Source organism: Micromys minutus (assembly GCF_963924665.1).
Source record: "Micromys minutus genome assembly, chromosome: 1".
Classification (NCBI taxonomy): domain Eukaryota; kingdom Metazoa; phylum Chordata; class Mammalia; order Rodentia; family Muridae; genus Micromys; species Micromys minutus.
Window position 1 is genome coordinate 44,732,382 of NC_137969.1, and position 25,657 is coordinate 44,758,038.

General features: G+C 38.8%; 1 protein-coding gene across 1 annotated transcript in view; it reads left to right on the plus strand.

Annotated features, from left to right (window-relative positions):
* The window catches only part of WDPCP (WD repeat containing planar cell polarity effector), a 332,845-nt gene extending 307,656 nt beyond the window's left edge, over positions 1-25,189 (plus strand). Inside the window, exons 16-18 of the mRNA XM_080936498.1 lie at positions 12,013-12,125; positions 13,301-13,329; positions 24,712-25,189. Of these exons, the coding sequence (XP_080792624.1) occupies positions 12,013-12,125; positions 13,301-13,329; positions 24,712-24,762 (193 nt within the window). The 3' untranslated portion in view covers positions 24,763-25,189. The remainder of the gene's footprint in view (positions 1-12,012; positions 12,126-13,300; positions 13,330-24,711) is intronic.
* Positions 25,190-25,657: the final 468 nt, after the last annotated feature.

The window sequence follows — 25,657 nt, forward strand, 5'->3', positions numbered from 1 at the left end:
AAATCATGACCATTTCTAAATTCCCCAAAGAGACAACGTGGAATAACCACCTTCAGACCCCCAAGTCCAGGGAACCCAGGGTGACGACTCGTCATAACTACATCCAGCTAAATATGGGCATTGAGATGTCTTTAAAGGAAGTAGGGAAAATAGAGGAGTTGTTTGCCTTTAAGAAGGCCACACCAATAATTGTTGTAGTCTCTGATGTCTATGTCCTGACTGGATCCAGCTGAAAGTCCCTGAGATCAAGAGTTCAAGTAGGTCAGTTCAGCATGTCTAATGATGAAATTCACCAAAGCTATACATTTTGTAATATATAAACCTCGAAATAAAATTTTAGTGTCAAGGTAACATTTTTGTTTTATTCTCTGGAATCTGGTTCTTCAGGGTGTCCCCCTTCGACATATCTAATCCATATAACTCTAGAAGGTGTATAGACATTAATCACCTTTTCTAAAAAGTCAAAGACAAAACCTTTCTCCCAAACTGTCATATCCTTCAGTTGGCAACCAGGAAAGCTTGTATTCTGTATTCTCTTCCATAGGAATAATAAAACAACCAAAAACCTCATAATTCTATTCATTTTTTTTAACTTCTAAATTTTTTATTGAAAAACTTTATTTTAAAGAACAAAGATAAATGTACAAATTTTTAAGCCTTTTTGCATAGAAGTATATGAATACATTTTTAAGGTTATAATTAAGTATTTGTGGGTACTTATACATACACATATGTATATATGTAACAATAATATAAAAAAAGAGGGTATTAATTTGAAGGGAAAGGAGAGAAACTGGGAGGGGCTGTAGGAAGGAAATGGGAATGTGATACAGTTCTATTTTAATTAAAATATATTCTTATTTTCTTGAACTTCACACTGTCTGTGAGTGTTTCTGGGGTGTTCGAGTTTTCTGGGGTTAGTATCCCATTATCAGTGACTGCATATTATGTCTGTTCTTTTGTGACTGGGTTATCTCACTCAGGATGATATTCTCTAGATGCATCCATTTTCTTAAGAATTTCATTAAGCCATTGTTTCTGATAGCTGAGTAGTACTCCATTGTGTAAATGTACCACAATTTTTGTATCCATTCATCTACTGAAGGACATCTGGGTTCTTTGCAGCTTCTGGCTATTATAAATAGAGCTGCAATGAACATTGTGGTGCATGTATCTTTGTTGTATGTTGGAGCATCTCTGGGATAAATGCCCAGAAGTGGAATAACTGGGTCTTCAGGTAGTACTATGTCCAATTTTCTGAGGAATCACCAGACTGATTTCCAGAGTGGTTGTATCAGTTTACAACCCCCACCAACAGTGGAGAAGTGTTCGTCTTTCTCCACATCTTCACCAGCATCTGTTGTCATCTGAGTTTTGGATCTTGGCCAATCTGACTGGTGTGAGGTGGAATCTTAGGGTTCTTTTGATTTGCATTTCCTTTATGGCTAAGGATGTTGAGCACTTCCTTAGATGTTTCTCAGCCATTTGATATTCCTCGATTGAGAACTTTTTAAGTCTGTACCCCATTTTTTTAATAGGGTTGTTTGATTCTCTGGTGTCTTGCTTTTTGAGTTCTTTGTATACCTTGGATATTAGGCCTCTATCTGATATGGGATTGGTAAAGATCTTTTCCAACTCTGTTGGCTGTTGTTCTGTTTTCTTGACAGTGTCTTTACCCTTACAGAAACTTTGCAATCTCATTAAGTCCCATTTGTCAATCTTTGACCTTAGAGCTTGAGCTACTGGTGTTGTGTTCAGGAAATTTTCTCCTGTGCCTATGTGTTCTAAGGTTTTCCCTACTTTCTCATCTAATAGTTTCAGTGTACCTGGTTTAATGTGGAGATTTCATCCACTTACACTTGAGCTTTGTACAAGGAGATAAGAACGGGTCTATTTTCATTCTTCTGCATGCTGAGTGCCAGTTGGACCAACACCATTTGTTGAAGAGGCTGTCCTTGTTCCATTGAATGTTTACAGCTCCTTTGTCAAAAATCAGGTGACCATATACATGAGGGCTCATTTCTGGATGTTCTATTCTATTCCATTGATCCATGTGCCTATTTCTATACTAGTACCATGCAGTTTTCAGCACAATTGCCTTGTAATATAGCTTGAGGTCAGCAATAGTGATTCCCGCAGATGTTTTCTTGTTGTTGAGGGTGGATTTCACTATTCTAGGTCTTTTGTTATTCCAGATGAAATTGCACATTGCTCTTTCCAACTCAATGAAGAACTGGGTTAGAATTTTGATGGGGATTACACTGAATCTGTAGATTGCTTTTGGTAAGATGGCCATTTATACAATGTTGATCCTTCCAATCCATGAGCATGGGAGATCTTTCCATTTTCTGAGATCTTCCTCAATTTCCTTCTTTAGAGATTTGAAGTTCTTGTCATACAGGTCCTGATACAGGTTTTGATAATAAAAAACAATTAAAAACAAATGAACTACTAAACAAATACTGTATTAGCCAATTTTAGGTCTGTTTTAGGCCTGTTCTAATATGTCATGCCAGGAAATTAACCCAAAATTCCCATGGAGCACACATTCAAAGAATATGAGTTTCCTGTCTACTCTAATATACCATCAATCTCTTTTTCTCCCTGCCTGGAGTGTCAGACTTCTACTAATTAATACCTGTTCATAGCAGGCAATTATCACTGCTCTTTTCTTGGAGTCAGTGACTAATTTTTCCTACCTAGTTCCAAACTATGGGCAAAATTCCCTACATGATTAGGACAAAATCTATAAATCTATCCTAAAAGCAAATAATCGCAGTGTTATACATTCACAGTTCAGTCAATATCTGCCCCAAGAAGTAGGCAGCTTCCATTCTCCAGCTTTCTGACTCAAAGCAGCCATCTTGTCTCTTTACTCATCAGGGGATCTCAGAGTTCTCTTTCTTTGTTCCAAGGTTCCTGCACTTGAGTCAGATGGAGCCACATGTGACTTGACTCTGCTCTGCTTGCCAAACCTCCAAATTTCTAACTAATTTTCTAAATTAAAGTTAAAAATCTTAAATTTCTAGTAGATTCTTGATTGCCACATTGGATGTCATCTATAGTGTGAAATAATAATAATAAAAAAAAATCAGTGCACACACTACCACCAGCAAGGCACCAGCGGCCTGGCTGGCCTGATGCAAATAGGCCAAAAACGTGCCTTTCTACCAAACCAGCCCTACAGACAGTACTGAAAGCAATACTTTAAGTTTCAGTGTGGAAATGAGCATAACCAAGAACTCTAGAAAGAAAACAAAGAGGCTATAATTACTGAAATACAAACATCAGAACCAAAACAAAGTATCTGCAATCAGCATGCACTGTTCAATAATAATTTTACCTATCAGTGGTTTCAACTCTCCCATCAAAAGGCACTGGCTAGCACAATAAATTAAGAAATAAAATCCATTTTTCTGTTGTTGACAATAAACTCACTGTAGCTTTAAAATGGAAGCCACCTTAAAGTGAATGGAAGCACAAACTACTCCAGTCAGATGAAAGCAGACAGGCATTGCTATCCTAATATCTGACAAAGTAACCTCCAAACAAAAACAACCAAAGAGACAAAGGACACTCTATCATAACCAAAGGGTAAGACTGGCATCTACATCACAGACTGACGCCACCCCAATAATGGTAGGTGACTCAGGACAACATTTTGTCCAGCAAATGGATCATTTAGGAAAAAATACCAAACAGAAACATCAAAATTAGCTAACATCAAACATCAAAAGGATTTGGCAGATATCTACAGAATACTCCACCAAACACCACTTCTATTCAGGAGCCCATGGACTCTTCTCTAAAATGGGACACATCCTGAGACACAAAGCAAATCTTAACAGAAAATAAAAATAACTTTGTGTATTCTTTTTGACCATAATGCAGTAAAACTTAAAATCAATATTAAACAAATCTCTAGTAAATATACAAACTTGTAGAGATTGAACAATTCATTACTGAATGGATGAGAAAAGAAATCAAGAAAAATTGTTTTGAAATCCTGGGGGAAGAAAGAAAGAAATTTGAATGCAACAAACAAAAACTCTGAGACTCTTTCTGGCCCAGGGAGAGGGCCAGGTGACCAAGAGCCAGGTGACCAACATCAAGGTCAGGACCCTCCTGCGAACAGTTGAGCTCCCAGAACAGCTTCACAAGGGCTCTCCCATCTGAGCCCATGAGACAGAACTAGATCCTTGCATTCAGAACTCACTGCCTGCCTGCAAAGAACCAAACACGCAGAAGCAATTTCCTTCCTGAGCCCATAGGCCCTCAGATCAACAGGAGAGACAGACTCCAGTCAGACTCAACAAGATCACCTATAATCAGAGATAACAAGATGGCAGAAAGAAAGCAAAAGAACCTAAGCAATGGAAACCAAGACAACTTGGCAACATGAGAAGCAAGCTGTCCCACCACAGCAAGTAGTGGGTTGCCAAGCACACCAGAAAAACAAGACCTAGACTTGAAATCGTACTTCATGATGATGACAGAGATCTTTGAGAAGCATGTGGATAACTCCCTTAAACAATTACAGGAGAACACACATAAACAAATAGAACCCCTTAAAGAGGAAACACAAAAATCACTCAAAGAACTACAGGAAAGCACAACCAAACAGATGATGGAATTGAAAACAGAAATAGAAACAATAAAGTACACACAAAAAAAAGACAAGCCTGAAGATAGAAAACCTAAAAAAGAAATCAGGAGTCACAGATGCAAGCATCTCCAACAACTACAAGAGATGGAAGAGAGGATCTCAGGGGCCAAAGACAATATAGAAAGCATAGATAAAACAGTCAGAGAAGATGCAAAAACCAAAAAGTTCCTAACCCATAATATCCAGGAGATCCAGGACACAATGAAAAGACCAAACCTAAGGATAATAGGTGTAGAAGAAGGCAAAGAATATCAACTAAAAGGTACAGTAAATATCTTCAACAAAATCATAGAAGAAAACTTCCCTGCCCTAAAGAATGCGATGACCCTGAACATACAAGAAGCCTACAGAACTCCAAATAGATAGGACCAGAAAAGAAACTCCTCCCGACATATAATAGTCAAAACTCCAAATATTCAAAACAAAGAAAGAATTGTAAAAGCTGTAAGGGAAAGAGGACAAGTAACATATAAATGCAGACCCATCAGAATTACACCAGACTTCTTAACGGAGACTATGAAAGCTAGAAGATCCTGGACAGACATCATACAGACCCTAAGAGAACACAAATGCCAGCCCAGGTTACTATATCCAGCAAAACTCTCAATCACCATAGATGGAGAAAAAAAGATATTCCAGGACAAAAGCAAACTGACATAATATCTGTCCACAAATCCAGTCCTACAGAGGATTATAGATGGAAAAATCCAACACAAGGAAGGAAACTACACCCAAGGAAAAGCAAAAAGATAATCATGAAAGGAAACCAAAAGAAGAAAAGGACACAAACATAAGCCTACCTCTAACAACAAAAATAACAAGAAATAACAATCACTATTCCATAATTTCTCTTAACATCAATGAACTCAATTCCCCCAATAAAAAGAATAGACTATCAGGCTGGATGTGTAAACAGGATGCAGCATTTTGCTGAATACAGGAAACTCATCTCAGAGACAAAGACAGACACTACATCAGGGTAAAAGGCTAGGGAAAAGCCTTCCAAGAAAATGGTCCCAGGAAAGAAGCTGGAGCAGCTATTCTAATATCAAATAAAATAGATGTTCAACCAAAAGTTATCAAAAAGGATAAGAGGACACTTTTTACTCATCATAGGAAAAAATCTATCAAGCTGAACTCTCAATCTTGAACATCTATGCTCCAAATACAAGGGCACCCATATTTATAAAAGAAATCCTACTATAGTTCAAAGAATATATTACACCACACACAATAATAGTGGGAAACATTATCAACACTCCACTCTCATCAGTGGACGGATCATGGAGGCAGAAACTGAACAGAGACACAGCAAAACTAGCACATATTATGAACCAACTGGAATTAACGGACATCTACAGGACATTTCATGCTAAAACAAAAGAATATGCTTTCTTCTCAGCACCTCATGGTACCTTCTCCAAAATTGACCATATAGTCAGTCACAAAACAGGCCTGAACAGATAAAAGAAGATCAAAATAATCCCATGGATCCTGTCACCATGAACTAAGGCTTGTTTTTAATAACAACAAAAATAACAAAAAACCTATATACACATGGAAGCTGAACAACGCTCTGTTCAATGATAACATAGTCAAGGAAGAAATTAAGAATTTTTTAGAATTTAACAAAAATGACAGCACAACATACCAGAACTTATGGAATGCAATAAAAGCAGTACTAAGAGAAAAACTCATAGCTCTGAGTGCCTCAAAAAGATACTGGAGAGATCATACACTAACAGCCTGACAGCATACCTGAAAACTCTAGAACAAAAGAAGCAATTATACCCAAGAGGAGTAGACAGCTGGAATTAATCAAACTCAGAGCAGAAATCAACCAAATAAAACCAAAAAGAACTATACAAAGAATCAACAAAATCAAGAGCTGGCTCTTTGAGAAAATCAACAAGATCAATAAACCCTTAGCCAGACTAGCTGGAGGGCACAGAGTATACAAATTAACAAAATCAGAAATGAAAGAGAGGAAAACAACAGAAACTGAAGAAATTTAAGAAATCATCAGATCCTACTATAAAAGCCTACAAAACTGGAAAATCTGGAGGAAAATGGATGAATTTCTAGACATATATCAGATACCAAAGTTAAATGAGGATCAGATAAACCATCTAAACAGTCCCATAACACCTAAAGAAATAGAAGCAGTCATCAAAAGCTTCCCAGTCACCAAAATCCTGGACCAGATGAGTTTAGTGGAGAATTCTATCAGACATATATATATATATAAAAGACCTAATACCTATACTCTCCAAACTATTTCACAAAATAGAAACAGAAAGAACACTACCCAACTCATTCTTTCAAGCCACAATTACACTCATACCTAAATCACACAAAGACACTACAAAAAAAGAGAGCTTCAGACCAATCTTCCTCATGAACATTGATGTAAAAATACTCAATAAAAGTTTTGCAAATCGAATCCAAGAACACATAGAAACAATCATCCACCACAACCAAGTAGGCTTTATCCCAGGGATTCAGGGATGGTTCAATATACAGAAATCCATCAATGTAATCCACCATATAAACAAAATCAAAGAAAAAAAAACCCACCTGATCCTCTCACTAGATGCTGAGAAAGCATTCAACAAAATTCAACACCCCTTTATGATAAAAGTCTTGGAAAGATCAGGAATCCAAGGCCCATACCTAAATACAGTGAAAGCAATATATAGCAAACCAGTAGCCAACATCAAACTAAATGGAGTGAAACTTGAAGCAATCCCACTAAAATCAGGGACTAGACAAGGCTGCTCACTGTCCCCCTACCTATCCAGTATAGTACTTGAAGTACTAGCCATAGCAATAAAACAACAAAAATGGGTCAAAGGGATTCCCATTGGAAAGGAAGAAGTCAAAATATCACTATTTGAAGATGATATGAAAGTATACTTAAGTGACCCCAAAATTTCCACCAGAGAACTTTTACAACTAATAAACAACTTCATCAAAGTAGCTGGATATAAAATTAACTTAAACAAATCAACTGCCTTCCTCTACTCAAAGAATAAACAGGCTAAAAAAGAAATGAGAGAATCAACACTCTTCACAATAGTCACAAAGACTGTAAAATACATTGGGGTGACTCTAACCAAGCAAGTGAAGAATCTGTATGGCAAGAACTTCAAGACTCTGAAAAAGGAAATTGAAGAAAATTTCAGAAGATGGAAAGATTTCACATGCTCATGGATTGGAAGGATCAACATAGTAAAAATGGCCATCTTGCCAATAGCAATCTACAGATTCAGTGCAATCCCCATCAAAATTCCAACTCAATTCTTCACAGAGTTAGAAAGAGCAATTTGCAAATTTATCGGAATAACAAAATACCTAGAATAGCAAAATCTACTCTCAAGAATAAAAACACTTCTGGGGGAATCACCATCCCTGATCTCAAGCTATATTACAAAGCAATTGTGATAAAAACTGCACGGTATTGGTACAGAGGTAGGCAGGTTGATCAATGGAACAGAATTGAAGACCCAGAAATGAATCCACACACCATTGGTCAATTAATCTTTGACAAAGGAGCTAAAAACATTCAATGGAAAAAGGACAGCCTCTCCAACAAATGGTGTTGGTTCAACTGGCAGGCAGCATGCAGAAGGAAGCAAATGGATCCTTTCCTATCTCCTTGTAGAAAGCTCAAGTCCAAGTGAATCAAAGACCTCTACATAAAACCAGGTACACTGAAGCTAATAGAACAGAAAGTGGTAAAGAACTTAGAACACATAGGCACAGGGGAAATTTTCTGAACAGAACACTGATTGCTTAGGCTCTAAGATCAAGAATCAGAATCAAAGGTTCTGTAAGGCTAAGGACACTATTAAGAAGGCAAAATGGTAGCCAACAGATTGAGAAAGGATCTTTACTAATACTACATCTGATAGAGGGCTAATATCCAATATATACAAAGAACTCAGGAAGCTAGACTCTAGAGAATCAAATAATCCTATTAAAGAATGGGGTACAGAGCTACACAGAGCCTTCTCAATGGAGGAATATGGAATTGCTGAGAAGGACCTAAAGAAATGCTCAACATCTCTAGTCATCAGGGAAATGCAAATCAAAACAACCCTGAGACTCCATGTCATACCAGTCAGAATGGCTAACATCAAAAACTCAGGTGACAGCAGATGCTGGTGAGGATGTAGAAAAAGAGGAATACTTCTCCACTGTAGGTTGGGTTGTAAACTTGTACAACTATTCTGGAAATCAGTCTGGCAGTTTCTCTGAAAATTGGACATAGTACTCTAGGACCTCTGTTTCAGATTTTGTCTTCATATTCCTCCCCTGACTCCTTTAGATGATGAACTGTGATTTGGAAGTGCAAGCAAAGTAAACCCTTTCTTCCTCAGGTTGATTATGTCACAGAGTTTTATAACAGAAAAAAATAATACTAGTTAAGACAATAGAGATACAAACATCTACAATTAAATACTTCTAAACCATATACAGGTACATATAAAAATTATCCACCATGATCAAGTAGGCTTTATTCCAAAGATTTAGGGATGGTTCAAAATAAGTAGGTCAATAAATATAAGAAACTATACAAATATAGTTAATGGGTCACACAAAGCATTTGACAAAATCCAATAACTCTTCATGATAAAACTAAAGGAAGCACACTCCAACATACTAAAGCCTGTTCATGATATATAGCCAACATTATCCTAAGTGGGAAAAACACAAAACAATCCTATGGAAGTCAGAGAGATAAGACAGGGCTGTTCAGTATCCTCATTCTTTTCAACGTAGAACTTGTAAAGGCACAAGTTCCAGCAACAACACAAGGAAATAAAATATAAATAGGTGAAGTCAAACTTCCCATTTGCAGATGATGTGGTGTTGTTCCAAAGAAATACCTACAGTTCCACCAGAAAACATCTAGAGAGAAAAAGTCAACAGTTTTGGCAAAGTGTCAAGATATAGAATCAACTTAGAAAAGGCAATAAATAGCTTTTTATGCACTACCAACAAAATACGGAGAAAAGATCATGTGCACACTCCTCTTCACAGTGGCCTCAAAGAAAATAAACGATGTAGGAATGAACCAACCAAGGAGGTGAAAGATCTCTACAATGAAAAATTTAAACCTCTAAAGAAAGAGATTGAAGAAGACTCTAGAAGATGGAAAGACTTGAGGTCATGGGTTGATGAAATTAATATTGTGAAAATGACTGTTCTACCAAAAGCTATTTACAGTTTCTATGTAAACACAATCAATCTCTCTCATTCTCACAAAATAGGAAATTTTGAAAATTTTTAAAAGATAGGAAAAAAATTCTAAAATTTACCTGTAACCACAAAGGACCCAAGATAGCCAAAGCAGTCTTGAGGTGTGGGGGGGGGGGAATGCAAGTGGGATTACCCTTCCAGATTTCAAGATAAATTAGAACACCATAGTAATAAATATATGGTCCCTGCACAACAGACATTTAGACCAATGAAACAAAACAGAAGACTCAAACTTAAGTACATAACTGCAGACATCTGATACTTTACAGAGACCCCAGAAGTACACACTGGGGAAAGGCAGCACTTGGAATGAACATTGCTGGGAACTCTAAATACCCATGTGCAGAAGAAGGAAGCTAGCCATCATCAATCACCTTGCACAAAACTATCTTCCACAGGCTCAAAGGCCTCAGTGTGAAATCTGAAACCCTAGGACTGCTAGAAGAATGCACAAATGGTGTCAGATCAGATGTTGGAAAGGACTTTCTGAACAGGGCTCTATTTATCCAGAAATCACCACCAACAATTAATAACTGGGGCCTCACCAAACTATTAGGTTTCTTCACCATTAAGAAAATAAGCATTTGAGAATGGGAGAATCTTTCTGGCCATTCATTGGAGAGAAGATTAATAACCAGAATACAGTAAGAACTGGAAAATTAGAGGCAAAAACAAGCCACCCACCTAAGCAGTGAGCTGCGCATCTAACCAGAGAGCACGCAAAGACACAAATGGCTAGGAAATACCTCAATGTTTATCCTTAGCAATTAATGAGAGGTGACTCTAAATCACTGAGATTTCATCTTACCCCAGTCAGAATGTCTAAGATCAATAAAACATCTGAACCCTCATCCATTCCTAGCAGAAACTCAAGTTGGTGCAGCTACTCTGGAAATCAATATGGAGAATCCACAAAAACTAAAAATAAATGTGCCATATGACATAGCACTAACACTCCTTGGCAAATGCTCAGAGGACCTGGCATCCTGCTCCAGAGATACTTTCTCAGCCATACTTACTGCTGCTCTAGTCACAATAGCTAGAGAATGGAGACAACCCAACTGTTCTTCAGCTAGTATACGGATGATGAAAATGTGGTCCATAGACACAGTGGAATGCTGTCCAGTTGTAAATAAAATGAAATCTTAAAGGTAAATGGATGTAACTAGGAAAGATCATACTGAGTGAGGTAACCCAAACTCAGAAAGACAAACAACACATTCTTTTATTTGTGCTTCCTAGCTTCAAAGCTTCAGCTGTGAGTACATGAGCAGTTAGCAGAAACCAGGGAAGTATAGAAGCACAGTAAGTGAGCCCTAGAGGGGACTAGTGGAATGCAAGTGACATAAATATTTAATTGCAGAATAACTGAGAGTGGTTTCCTACCATAGAGGATAAAATTATATCATGTACAAGGAACTGGCGCATTCACTCTTTAGTGAATAACCAGACTCAGAAAGGCAAATTTTCCATGTTTTTCTCATATGTGGAAAACAAACCATGAAGGTGGTAGGGGACTATTTGTAAAGAGGGAAGGGCCTGTAAGGGGGTGGGGGGACAGGAGAATGTAACTGAGGTTGAATATTTCCAGTATATATTATACATATAAAAGAATCCTAGCTAGAGATGTACCCCAGTGTTAGAATGTTGCCTGTAAAGCACAGAATCCTGGCCTTGCTTCCTACTGCGCAGGAATAGTCTATTAAAAACAAGATGCTGGCTGGATTTGGTGGCACATGCCTTTAGTCTCAACAGACACAGGTGGATCTCTGTGTTCAAGCTCAGCCTGGTCTACAGAGTGAGTTGCAGGCCAGTCAGGACCACATGGTAAGATCTTATTAAAATAACAGTATATCAGAAAAAGAAAGGTACTTTCTTTTTAATGTGATAATATTAAAGTGATTATATTGTTGAAAGGTTTCAAGGAAATGTAAATGTATATTTTTAAACTATTTAGAAGCTTGAAAATATTTAATATGTTCACTATACTAAGCATTAGAGTTTAAGGCTCTTTCTGTGACATACCTACTTTGATTTTTTTTCTTAATTCTTTTTCCATTTAATAACCTAACACCTGACAGAAGGGCGATTGAGAAAAGGACTGAGGAGGAGGACTACGACGAGAAGGAGGACAGGGAGGAGGAGGAGGAGGCCTACACTGACTCTTCAGTGGCCACCACCGGGAATGCAGAAGGTAATGTAGCCCAGGTCCCACAGAGGACTATGGGAAACATGTCACTTCAGGAGTTTCTGAAAATTAGTGATGAAAAACCTTAGCATTTCTTGTGAAACTGCTGGTGGCTGATAAATTATCTGGTAAAAAACAAAGGCAGCCATTGATGATTGTATGAGTGAATGCATTTGAGGAGCCTCTTAAATGTTGGTTCTAATTCAGTAGGTCAGGAGTGGACCTGGAGTGGATGTTTTAGCAAGCTCTCATGTGACACATGTATGTAAGCTGAGTAGGCTCGGTCTGAGAATCTCTGGGTGGCTTGGCTCTTGTCCAATTTAGCAGGAAAGTATTGTATACATGTACATAGAAAATATGTAACAAAGGCAACCATGTAAGAGACTCCCTAAAAGTGGTTCCAGAAAAGAGTGTGGCAAAGTGACAGCAATCACGGGCAACAAGCATGGCCAGCTGGACAGACCTGGAAATGAAGAAGCATTTCCACACACAGAGTCAAAGACGTAAATAGTACGGGGGAGGAAGAGCACATGCAGGCAACTGCTGCGTCCTCTCACCACTGCCCATGACCAGCTTACTCTGTGTCTTAGTCCACTTGCTCTACACTGCCATAGTAAGGTGTGTGGTTCCTTATAAGAGAGGAAAGGAGTCTGTGTAGACCACAGGTCAAGAGGATAGTATAAGATGGAAGCCACAGGAACAGCAGTGTGTCTACAATGAGTCTCTGATCATGGACTTTCACTGCCCAGTTAGAGCTGTGGCGTGTAGGTAGGTGAACTGTATCTGCCATGCTGTGAAGATATCACTGTAAGGAAACAAGCTTCTAAGCTCCAGAGAGGCAGAGGCAGGCAGATCTCTGTGAGCTCAAGGGTAGTCAGGGCTACGCAGTGAGGCCAGCTCTCAAAAAACCATTTTTCTAGACAGAAACAATATGGTCATCCTCTACTTACTTGAGTGCAGATATCGAGAGTATCCTGGGTCCAGAGAGCTAAGTATTCCCTCATAATTGATCCTCTTATCATGGTTAAAATCTGATTTCTATTTTCCTCTAACATTTTCAACATTTTAATTTATTTGCGGTTGTTTATTGGATGAATTATTATATATTATTATTTGTTACATTATTAGAATATTAGTATTTATGTTGTGATCTCATTTTTCATGTTGTGATCTCATTTTAGGAGAACTGAGAGAAGACCAAAGGAGACAGGTAAAGTGCTTACTTAACCCCACAAATGCTGTCTTGGCCTACATTAACCAGACCATAGCTCGTTGGCTTTTTATTTTTAGTAAAACTCCTTCTAAAGCCATCCACAGTTGAAAATTAATAAGCTGGGAGCCAAGTAATACAGCGCCATTCTGTATCTGTTTGTATCAGTGTATATCTGAGTATCTGCATTACAGTCTCTGACTAGTGGATGCTTGAAGCTGCTCAGAAGACTTAAAAAGATTTAGCATAGGCAATTTATCTAATGCCATTTACTTTATATAATTTTATAAGAAATACATATAAATCATCATTTCCGGCAGGTGGTCCTAAGCCCCTCTCTTTATTCTGTCTCTGATATCCTAGCTAAGTTCATCAATTAAAACAAGTCATGTATGAAAAACCCTCATAGTAGATGAGTAATCGTGTATGAATATAAACAATCATGTAAACTAACTCATATAGGATGTCATTATGAGTGCTGGCTGTACAATTAATGGCATTACTTTGGACAAATCATTTTAATCTCTTTAAGGCTGAATTACTTTGTAAAATATATATAAATCCACATGTTCCATAGGATTGTCATGAAGTTATTTCTGAATGAGTGAAGTAGAAATTTGTTAATTGTGACTATTAATAAATAGCAATTATCAGCATCATTATTTCAATCTACTTTCTTTTCTTTGTTTTTTCTTCTCCTCCTTCTTGTCTTTCTTCTTCTTCTTCTTCTTCTTCTTCTTCTTCTTCTTCTTCTTCTTCTTCTTCTTCTTCTTCTTCTTCTTCTTCTTCTTCTTCTTCTCCTTCTCCTTCTCCTTCTCCTTCTCCTTCTCCTTCTCCTTCTCCTTCTCCTTCTCCTTCTCCTTCTCCTTCTCCTCCTCCTCCTGCTCCTCCTCCTCCTCCTCTCCCTCCTCTTCTTCTTCCTCCTTCTTCTTTTCTAACATTCACTCTGTAGCCCAGGCTCATTAGAGCTCACTTTAGAGCCAGCCCAGACTGGTCTCAAACTAAGGCCAATCCTCCTACCTCATCTTCCTAAATGCTGTGATTACACGGGCTAGGCTCTACATGGCTCAACCAACTTCTTTATAGTCATACCTATATTGACATTATTTTTAAATCTGGTTTTACTTAAGAGGAAAACAGCCTATATTCCAATGGATATGCATGAATAATCTGCAGCATTCAGTTTGTTAAAACTTATAGAAACTGATTGTCTGTGTGTTATTTGAAATATTGCTTTGCAATGTCTTTTAGAAATGAAACTTTACATTTATCTCTTTTTTGTGTGTATGGGTGTGGACAATGTGGCAAAATGAACATGTTGGGGTTCAGAGAACAATTGTGAGACAGTTCTCTTATTACATTGTGCAGATTCCAGGGCTCAAACTCAGATCCCCAGACTTGGCAGCACATGCCTTTACTCAGGAGCCATCTAAGTGGAGTTCGTGTGTGTGTGTGTGTGTGTGTGTGTGTGTGTGTGTGTGCATGTGTGTACTATTTGTATGCATTTTGTGTTTACAAATAGATATATTCGTATGTGATCTAGGTTCTATTAGAGAGAGCACATGTTTATTTGTTGATGATCTCCTGTTCTATACATTTCCCTACTAATTACATAATTTACTCTTTTTATGGCTTACTAAAATTCCGTTGTGTATATATATATCACACTCTCATTATTTTTCTGTGAATGAACTCCTAGGCTAATTGCCTGACTTGGCTATTATAATAGCACTTTCATAAACATGAATATTTTCTTTCACTGTAATGAAACATTTAAGGCTATGCACTTCATAAAGAAATCATTTTTGGCTACAGTATGGAGGCTGCAAGCACATGATGGGCAGTCCCATCAGTTCAGTAGCCGGCAAGAGCTTCATGGATCATGGCATCTCAGAGGCAGGAGTGTGTAGAGAAGCTGCAGACATCATTGATCTGAGTTAGGCTTGCTGCTTTACAACAGGGCAGTCTAGTCCAGTACAAGCTCCCGTGGAGAACAGTTCCTCCAGTGGCTTATTGCTGTCACTAGCCTCACCTCTTAAAGTTCCTACAACCTACTAATGCTTTCAGTAAACCAGCTGTTAGGGGACAAACCACATCAACCATAGGAATAATGACTTTTCCACATTTTTATCACCTCTTTTCCAACTTCAATTGGATGTATTCAACAAAAAAAATGAAATTGTAGGAATTATGACATCTTCCAGGTACTTGCTGGGGCTGACACCAGCCTTAAGTGTTTTTGATGAAGATGTAGCTCTTACATGCACTCTGTAGGTGACAGTGCTTCCACCTGATATAACTGAGATTAACAGATTCCCATAGTTGCTCACTTTGGAAGGGACTAAGACCTCAATAACATGTAGCTCAAGACTGAGGTTTCTCAACATTGGCATTTTTACCATTTTGAGAAAAACCATCCTTCAGTGGGTAATAAAAATAAATTTTAAAATGAACTGAAAAACAGAAGGATTTCTAGATATTAGTAAAAGTATGAAGAGCAGAAAAATGGCAGATAGAGATCTCCCTTCTGGCCCACAATTGCCCAGGGCAGAGCATGCTCTCTAGATCCCCTCCTACAACCAGGGACAGTTTGACTCTCAAGAGTTCCATCACAACTAGGCCCACAAGTGAGCTCCATTCCCCTACCCCACCCCCCCAATAACTAGCCTCACAGAACCCAGGGAACACAGGACTTATCCACCCTTCCAGAGACACATTATCCTTTTGGTCCACAACTGTGTCCAGGGGCAAATCAGGTGCTCCAGCACCCCCCAACACACACATACAGACACAAAGACCCAGAGAAACCTTGACTCCCAGAAGGTCAAAGACAACTATGCTCGAAGGTGAGAATCTACGCCCCTCCCAAATATTTACCTGGCCTAACTGGGACCCCAATGGGACCCAGCCAAGGTGGGACCTATCTTCCCCGCTGGAGAAACATGTTCATTCTAGCCCAAAACTCTGCTGGGGGCAAAGCCAGTGCTCCAGACCCCCTCCCACACCCAGAGACAGTTTAACTCCCAGGAGGTCCATCACAACCAGACTTGTGGGTAAGCTGTCTGCCCACCCCAATACCTGGCTTAACTAGGACCTTTATAGGGCCCAGCAGACAAAGAAACTATCTGCCCTGCCAGGCAGAGAAACATCAATCTTCTGATCCACAACTTCACACAGAAGCAGATCAGGTGCTCAAGCACTCCCAAACATACACACATCCAGAGAAAGCTTGACTTCCAGGAGGTCAACCAAAACCAGGCTCACAGGAAGGACAGGCTCCAATCAGAGACAGCAAGGCCAGTTAACACCAGAGATAATGAAATGACAAGCACAAGAACATAAGCAACAGAAACCAATTCTATTTGGCACCATCAGAACCCAGTTCTTCCACCGTAGCAAGCCCTGGATACACTAACATACCAGAAAAGCAAGATTCTGAGCCAAAATCCCATCTCATGAATGAAGATGATAGAGGACCTTAAGGAGGACATAAATAACTCTCTTAAAGAAATACTGGAGAAAGGTAGAAGGCTTAAAGAGGAAACACATTGTCTTAGTCAGGATTTCTATTCCTGCACAAAACATCATGACCAAGAAGCAAGCTGGGGAGGGAAGGGTTTATTCAGCTTACACTTCCACATTGCTGTTCATCACCAAAGGAAGTCAGGACTGGAACTCAAGCAGGTCAAGAAGCAGGAGCTGATGCAGAGGCCATGGAGGGATGTTACTTACTGGCTTGCTTCCCTTGGCTTGCTCAGATTAGTTTCTTATAAAACCCAGGTCTACCAAGCCCAGGGATGGCACCACCCACAATGGGCTGGGCCTTCTCCCCTTGATCACTAGTTGCCTTACAGCTGGATCTCATGGAGGCATTTCCTCAACTGAGGCTCCTTTCTCTGTGATAACTCCAGCTTATGTCAAGTTGACACACAAAACCAGCCAGTACACACATAAATGCCTTAAAGTAATACAGGAAAATACAAACAGGTAAAGGAATTGAACAAAAATTTCCATGATCTAAAAGTAAAATAAAAATAATAAAGAACTCACAAATGGAGGCAACTCTGGAGATGGAAAACCTAAGAAAGAAATCAAGAGTTACAGATGCAAACATCACCAACAGAATATAAGAGCTAAAATAAAGAATCTCAGGTGTATAAGATACCATGGAAGAGATTAACACAATAGTCAAAGAAAATACAATGTACAAAAACTCCTAACCCAAAACATTCAGAAAATCCAGGATACAATAAAAAGATCAAACCTAAGAATAATAGGAATAGAAGCGGGTAAAGATTCCCAATTCAAAGAGCCAGAAAACATCTTCAAAAAAAATCACAGAAGAAAACTTCCCTAACCTAAAGAAAGAAATGGCTATAAACATACAAGAAGCCTACAGAACACCAAATAGATTGGACCAGAAAAGAAAATCCTCCTGTCATATAATAATAAAAACACTAAAGACACAGAAAAAAAAGAAAGAATATTTAAAGTGGTAAGAAAAAATAGCCAAGTAACATGAAGGCAGACCTATCAGAATTAGACTAATCAACAGAGACTCTAAAAGCCAGACGATCTTGGACAGATGTCATATAAACACTAAGAGAATTCAAATGCTAGCTCAGGCTACTATGCCCAGCAAAACACTGAATCGCCATAGGTGGAGAAATCAAGATATTCAATGAAAAAATAATTTAAACAACATTTTCCCACTAATTCAACCCTATAAGGGATAATAGAAGGAAAACTCTAATATAAAGAGGGAAATTACATGCAAAGAAAACCAAGAAATTAACCATCTCACAACTAACCCAAAAGAAGAGAACCACACAAACATAATTCCACTTCTAACAACAAATATAACAGGAACCAATAATCTCTCGGTATCAATGGACTCAATTCGTTAATAAAAAGTCAAAGGCTAACAGACTGGATAGGTAAACGGGACCCAGCATTTTGCTGCATACAGGAAACATACTTTAGTGACAGAGACAGACACTACCTCAGACTAAAAGGCTGGAAAAAAGTTTCCCAACCAAATCATCCCTAGACAAGCTCGAATTGCCATTCTAATATCCAATAAGATAGACTTTCAACCAAAAGTTATCAAAAAAGATGGGGAAGAACACTTCAGATTCATGAAACAGAAAAAAAAAAAAAAAAACCAAGATGAAGTCTCAATTCTGAATATATTGCCCCAAATGCAAGGTTTCCCACATTTGTAAAAGAAACTTTACTAAAGCTCAAAACACACATTGAACTTCACACAATAAGAGTGGGAGACTTCAACACCCCACTCTCACAATGGACAGATAATGAAAACAGAAACTGAACAGGGGCACAGTGAAACTAACAGACGTTATGAACCAAATGGATTTAACAGATATCCACAGAACATTTTACCATAGAACAATCGGTACCTCATGATACTTTCTCCCAGACTATAAAATTGGAAACAAAACAAGCCCGAACAGATATAGGAAGATTGACGTAATCCCATGCGTCCTATCAGATCACCAAGGGCTAAGGCTCGTCTTCAATAACAAAAACATCAGACAGTCCACATACTCATTGAAAGTGAATAACTCTCTACTCAATGATAATGTTGTCATGGAAGAAACAAAGAAATGCCTTCACATTCTAGAATTTAATGAAAACTAAGGCACAGCATACAAAAATTATGGGACACAATGAAATCAGTGCTAAGAAGAAAATTTATAGCACTGAGTACCTTCATTAAAAAAGTGAAGAGATCCAACACTAGCAACTTCACAGCACATCTGAAAGCTCAAGATCAAAGAAAAGCACATACACCCAAGAGGAGTAGACAGCAAGAAATAAACCGAGGGCTGAAATCAACCAAGCAGAAACAAAGAGAAATATGCAAAGAATCAACAAGATTAGAGGCTAGTTCTTTGAGAAAATCAACAAGATGATAAACCCTTAGCCAAACTAACTAGAGAGGACAGAGTCAGTATCCAAATTAACAAAATCAGAAATGAAATGACAACAGGAACTGAGGAAATTTAAAAAATCATCAGATCCTACTTGACAAAACTGGGAAATAGAGATGAAATGGATCATTTTCTAGAAAGATACCAGGTACCAAAGTTAAATCAAGATCAGGTAAACTATCTAAGCAGTCCAATAACCCCTAAGGAAATAGAAGCAATCATAAAAAGTCTTCCACCCCCCCCACCCAAAAAAAGTCCAGTGCCAGAATTCTATCAGACCTTCAAAGAACTAGTACCAATACTTCTTAAACTGTTCCACAAAATAGAAAACAGAAGGAATACTACCTAATTCATTCTATGAAGCCACAGATATGCTGATACCTAAACCATACAAAGAACCAACAAAGTAAAAGAACTTCAGACCAATTTTGCTTATGAATATCTGTGGAGCAATTGGCGGGCAGTGAAGAGTGCCCTGGTTCTAAGCGCCAAGCAGAACCAAACCCCCCAAAACAAGGTTTTCTCAAGCCCTCAGGCCAAGCCAATAGGAAGCACCTGTTGTCAAAAATTGTGTATATATATATATGGAGGGGATTACTCAAGAGTAGAGGTGTGCAAGAATCATTCCACCATCTGAGAGCTTCTGTCATAAGAGCTGTTAACACTGCCGTTGGGAAGAGATTTTTTTTTTCTCCTTAAACTTCTTGCACCCCACACTGGAGCCTCCCACTGGCACAGTTCAACCCAGCTCAGCGCCTCCAGTGACAGAGACAGGCCGGACCAAGGTGGAATTGGGTCCCCCTTCCCTGACTTGGGCTTCTTCTCTCCACCTGAACCTTCTCGGCCGAAGCCACTCCCATCTCTAACAAGAGATCTCTGTGTGGGGCTTCCAGCACCAAGCCCAGACCAAAGTCCCACAGATACCAATGCAAAAATCCTCAATAAAATTCTCAAAAACCGAATCCAAGAACACATCAAAACCATCATTCACCATGATCAAGTAGGCTTCATCCCAGGGATGAAGTGATGGTTTAATTTATGGAAATTCATCCATTAATGCAGTCCACTATATAAATGAACTCAAAGAAAAAAAAAACCACATAATCATCTCATTAGATGCTGAAAAAGCTTTCAATAAAATACGGTACCCTTTCATGTTAGAAGTATTAAGAGTGATCAGAAATTCAAGGCTCATACCTAAACATAATAAAAGCAATTTACTGCAAACCAACAGCCAACATTAAATTAAGTGGAGAGAAACTTGAAGCAATCTCACTAAAATCAGAGACAAAACAAGAATGCCCAGTCTCACTGTATCTATTCAATATGTTACTTGAAGTTCTAGCCAGAGCAATTAAGACAACAATAGGACATCAAAGGGATACAAACTGGATAAGAAGCCAAGGCATCACTATTTACAGATGATATGATAGTACTCATAAGTCACCCCAAAAATTCTACCAGTGAACATCTATACCTCATAAACATCTTCAGCCAAGTGACTGGATATAAAATTAACTCAAACAAATCAGTAGCCTTCCTCTATACAAGGAATAAACAGGCTGAAGGAGAAATTAGGGAAATAACACCCTTCACAATAATCACAGATAAAAAAATGTCTTGATGTAACTCTAACCAAGCAAGTGTGACAAGAACTTCAAGTCTCTGAAGAAAGAAATTGAAGAAGACCTCAGATGGAAAGAAAGATTTTCCATGCTCATGGATAAGTAGGATTAACATAGTAAAAATGGCCATCTTACCAAAAGCAACCTACAGATTCAATGCAGTCCTCATCAAAATTCCAGCTCAGTTCTTCCCTGAGATAGAAAGAGCAATGCTCACCTTCATCTGGAATAACAAAAAAACAACCCAGGATAGCAGAAACAATTCTCAACAATAAAAGAACTTCTAGGGGATCACCATCACTCAAACTGTACTACTAATAGTGATAAAAACTGCGTAGTGTTGGTACAGAGATAGACAGGTTGATCAATGAAATAGAACCATTGAACTGGTCCTGGGATTCCAATGAAAGGGTTATGGGGAGGACTGAAGGAGCTGAAGGGGATTGCAACCCCATAGAAAGAACAGTATCAACTAACCAGACCCTGTCCCCAGTACTCCCAGGACTAAACCACCAACAAGAGTATACATGAGTGGGTTCATAGCTCACGATACAAGTGTAGCAGAGGACTGCCTTATCCGGCATCACTGGGAGGGGAGACTTGATGCCTCAGTGAAGGGGGATGCTAGAGGTGTGAGGCAAGTGGGGGGTGTGGGTTAGGAGCACCCTTTTAGAGGCAAAGAGCAGGAGCGATGGTGTGGAAGGGTTGCAAAGGGGAGACCAGGAAGGGGGACAACATTTAAAATATAAATAAATAAAAATTTTTAAAAGGTGGTAGATATGATGAACTTGATTTTCATGTATGCATATCCTTCAGTGAGGTCCATTCATTTCTGTAATTGTACTGATTCAAAAAGTAGGAATTTTGAGTGGTTTTCCTTCTCAACAAGTTCCTCAACAAGTTGGTTTCTATGACAGGAAGCTTATAAAAAAACAGGAAAAAGATTGATTATTCCCTTTATCAGTATTTAAAGCAAGTATCAGCAAACATTTTCTATGAAGGGCCTGATAGAAAATATTTAGACTTTGTAGACTATGGGGGTGACAGCTGTGTTACTCTGATGGTATACCCCACACATACCAAAAGTCAATTCTTAATTGAAGGTCCTTATGTTCCTAAAGAATGTAATTATCATAAAACCATGAATTTCATACAGTAACGTATGCTCTTTTTTAAAGAAAACATTTCAAAGTGCAAAAAGTCTTTTGAGGGGAGACTTTGGGTATCTAGCTTTTTTTTTCTTTTTTACTTGCAAGCCTTTCAGTGTTGGAGAATAGATTGACTGCATCATTAGGTATGAATATGCTGGCTCCAGATTCAGAATAATGAGGCAGGAGGATTGCCATGAGTTTAAAGGTAACCTGGGAAGGTCTCAAACTAAAGTGGCTCTTTAATAGCTTGTAGCTTGGCTGGTAAGATGGCTTAGGGGTTAAAATACTTTCTAAGAAGCCTGATTTCAATCCCTTTGATCTACATAGTTAAAGGAGGGAGCTAACTCCCTCAAATTAATCTCTTAGCTCTGAAAGTATATTACCTGCTATAACTCTGGCTTATGCCAGGTTGGTAGTGTGCACTGTAATCCTGGCACTTGAGAGTTAGAGACAGAGGAGGGAGGCAGATGGTTCAGACAAGCAATGGCTACACAGTGAATGAGTTTCAGGCCAGCATGGGCTACAGCAGGTCTACTGCTACACAGGCTGTAAACTTTTGTAAGGTTCTTTGACTAGTTTGTATACTGTCTTGCTGTTAAGAACAGAAATTACAAAATCTTTCCCAAATAACTAATGTTGGTACAAGGAAGACAATATGTAACTCTGACTAGATAATAATATCCCAGATGTAGCACAGTTACATATTAAACAAAACATGGTTTTGTGTCCAAAGGCTCCAACTTTATTCCTCTTTGGACATTAATGCTTGTTAAATCAGAAGCGGGATGAGACGTCATTAGTGACATGGAGGAAATCATAAAATGACACAAAGAAGACAACAGCATTAAGTGATGGTAGATCAGATCCAGCTGTAGCAAAGCAGCTCCTAATATGCTGTTGAATCTACTTGGCAAAGTCTGGGTACAAAAAGAGAAAGTGTCCTGGTCCCGGCCAGCACTGGGTGGCAACCATAGTGTGTGACATATGCAGAAATCATAGGTAGAAATCAGCTGAGAAAGTCAGAATGCCCTTTTGTTGCTGTAAATTACTACAAAACTTAACATGCACTTTAATTCGGTCAGGGATTAGCATGGTGTCAGCACACAGTGAAGCTGAGGTCAGCCTTGCTATGCCTGCAACTCCTGTAACAGAGAAACAGAGCAGAAGTAGCCAGTCTCCAGTGCTTATCAGTGACTAAAGCCTCACCAGACACAGTCCAGTGGTCCTCCTTCAACAGGAAGTGTTTCTGGAGCTAGTATAACACAGGAAAAGAGTCCATGCTTAATCATAAACCATAGAAAATTAATGTAAAAGGAATGGTTAAGCTATAATATGTAATGGAATAAAACTCAGACATTAAAATCAGAGACTATTTATCCAAATGCCAGGTAAGGATACAGCTTAATGTTAGTGTTTCCCTAGAGTGCACAAGGCTCTAGGTGCAATCCCCAACATGACATAGATGTCTATGTGTTTATGTTTTAAAAAATAATCTCATTTATTAAAATACAAATAAAAAATAGTGAAATGTTTCAACTATATATTTACATTTTCTAAATTGTATTTAATGAATATCCTTTACTTTGAATAATGTTAAAATATCACATATAAAATACTTTATTATACTAATCTTAATACATCTGCCTAAGATAAAAAGAATGCCAGTCAATGTCCAAAGGCAATGGTTCTCAGCTTGTGGGTTGTGACCCTTTGAGGGTTGGATGACCCTTTCACAGTGGTCACGTATCATATATCCTACATAACATATATTACATTACAATGTATAATGTAGCAAAATTACAGTTATGAAGTAGCAATGAAAATAATTATATGGTTGAGGTCACCATAGCTTAAGGGTCTTAGCACTTGGAAGGCTGAGAACCACCACCCTAAAGTTAAGTTTTTAAGAACCAGGTAGATTTTAAAGCAAGAATTTTAGGGAAAAAATATTTTTTAAGAAAACTCTGACATCACTGGAGGGGAAAAAAGAATACAGCTAGAGGGTCAGGATCAGGGGTGTAGAGTGCAGGATATTAAGGGTGGAAGGAAGGAAATAAAAAAGAAAGAGGAAAGACAAAAGCAAGCTAGGGGGCTTGAGTTCAGATCCTCAGAATGCACATAAAATCTGGGCAGGCATGCTGGTCACTAGTAATCTCAGCTGTGGGGACGCAGTGAGAGGCAAGCTGGATAGCTACAGTTCTCAGAAGTGGGAAGCCTGAGACCAGTGAGAGACCCTGCCTCAGTGATAGTGCAGAGCACCAGCTGTCAACCTCAGACCTCCACATGCACACACACACACTCCACACACAGACACCAAAAATAAAAGAAGTGCATGTTCTAGGAGCCTCGAGCCACACTGAGGTGGAGTCACACTGATGTCCGAAGTTGCATCTGCAGCTGCTTCACAGCCTCCTCTCCTGCTCTGCCTTTCAATGCCTCCTGCATTAGTCCTGGATCGACTTTATGAAATAGCTATCAGAAATGTAACCACTGAGGAAGGGAGACATGCAGCTCTGTTTACATAAGCATGGTGCATTTTTATGTCCTTTCACTGTTTTGAAATACTTAAGAATAATAAAGACATGAATGTTAGACTGGCGTGTCACTCTGCTTGAAGATGATTTTAATTGTTTTTTATCTTTTTACTTGCAGGACATTGGAGATGTTGGTTCTCTCAGAATGATTCACTTTGGTTTGGTGTAAATCGTTAGAAACACCAAAAGGAAAGCTGCCCTGTTTATATCTTTTCTTGTGACCTGACCAATAAAAATCTTCACGTGTGGATTTTAATAGAAGGAAAGATAGTACATGCAGCCCAGCTTAACAATAGCGAAGAGGCTCTCAATAAAGTCCCTAAATAATTGTCTTCATAATGTGTGTGCTTTTCAAATTCTGAAACCATACATTTGAAGCATCAGAGGTAAAATAGTTAAACCTGTTCCCCTACAAATTTTAAATTTTTTCTCCCCTGGGGGCTGGATGATTCAGTAGTTATGAGTACATGTTTTTACAGAGGACTTATGTTCAATTTCCACCACCCACTTGGTAGTTCATGACTGTCCATAACTCCAGTTCCAGGGGAGTCAGTGCCCTCTTGTGACCTCCTCAGGCACCAATCACAGATATGTGGTGTGAGCAAAACACTCAGACATATATAATAAAATAAATCCTTACAAATTTCTTTTCCTGCATTTATTCACATTACTAATAAAATGTTTATTAAGCAAATGTTTCTGACCAGACTTCCTAAAACAGAAAGCTTTTCGTCCCAGGTTTTTGCAAGGAGGAGCTGATACCCCTTGCTACAGCCAGAACGTTATAAATCTGACTCCTTTAGCGCAGGCTTCCTCTCTCAACATTCTAGCCACATGGAAATGTAGAAATGTGGAATACTTGGGTGTGGGTGTGGTGGCTAATGCTCTGTGTGCTAAGGCTGTAACATGCTATCCTTCCTCTCTGACCCCAAGTTCCACCCGTCTTCTTACAGCTCCCATGAGATTCTGTTTCCCCAGGCCCAGTCCCCCAGTCTAGTTCCCAGCTCTAGCAGAACTCACTTGACAGCCTGCCCTGCCCCTCCCATCTCCTGTGGAGACCAGGC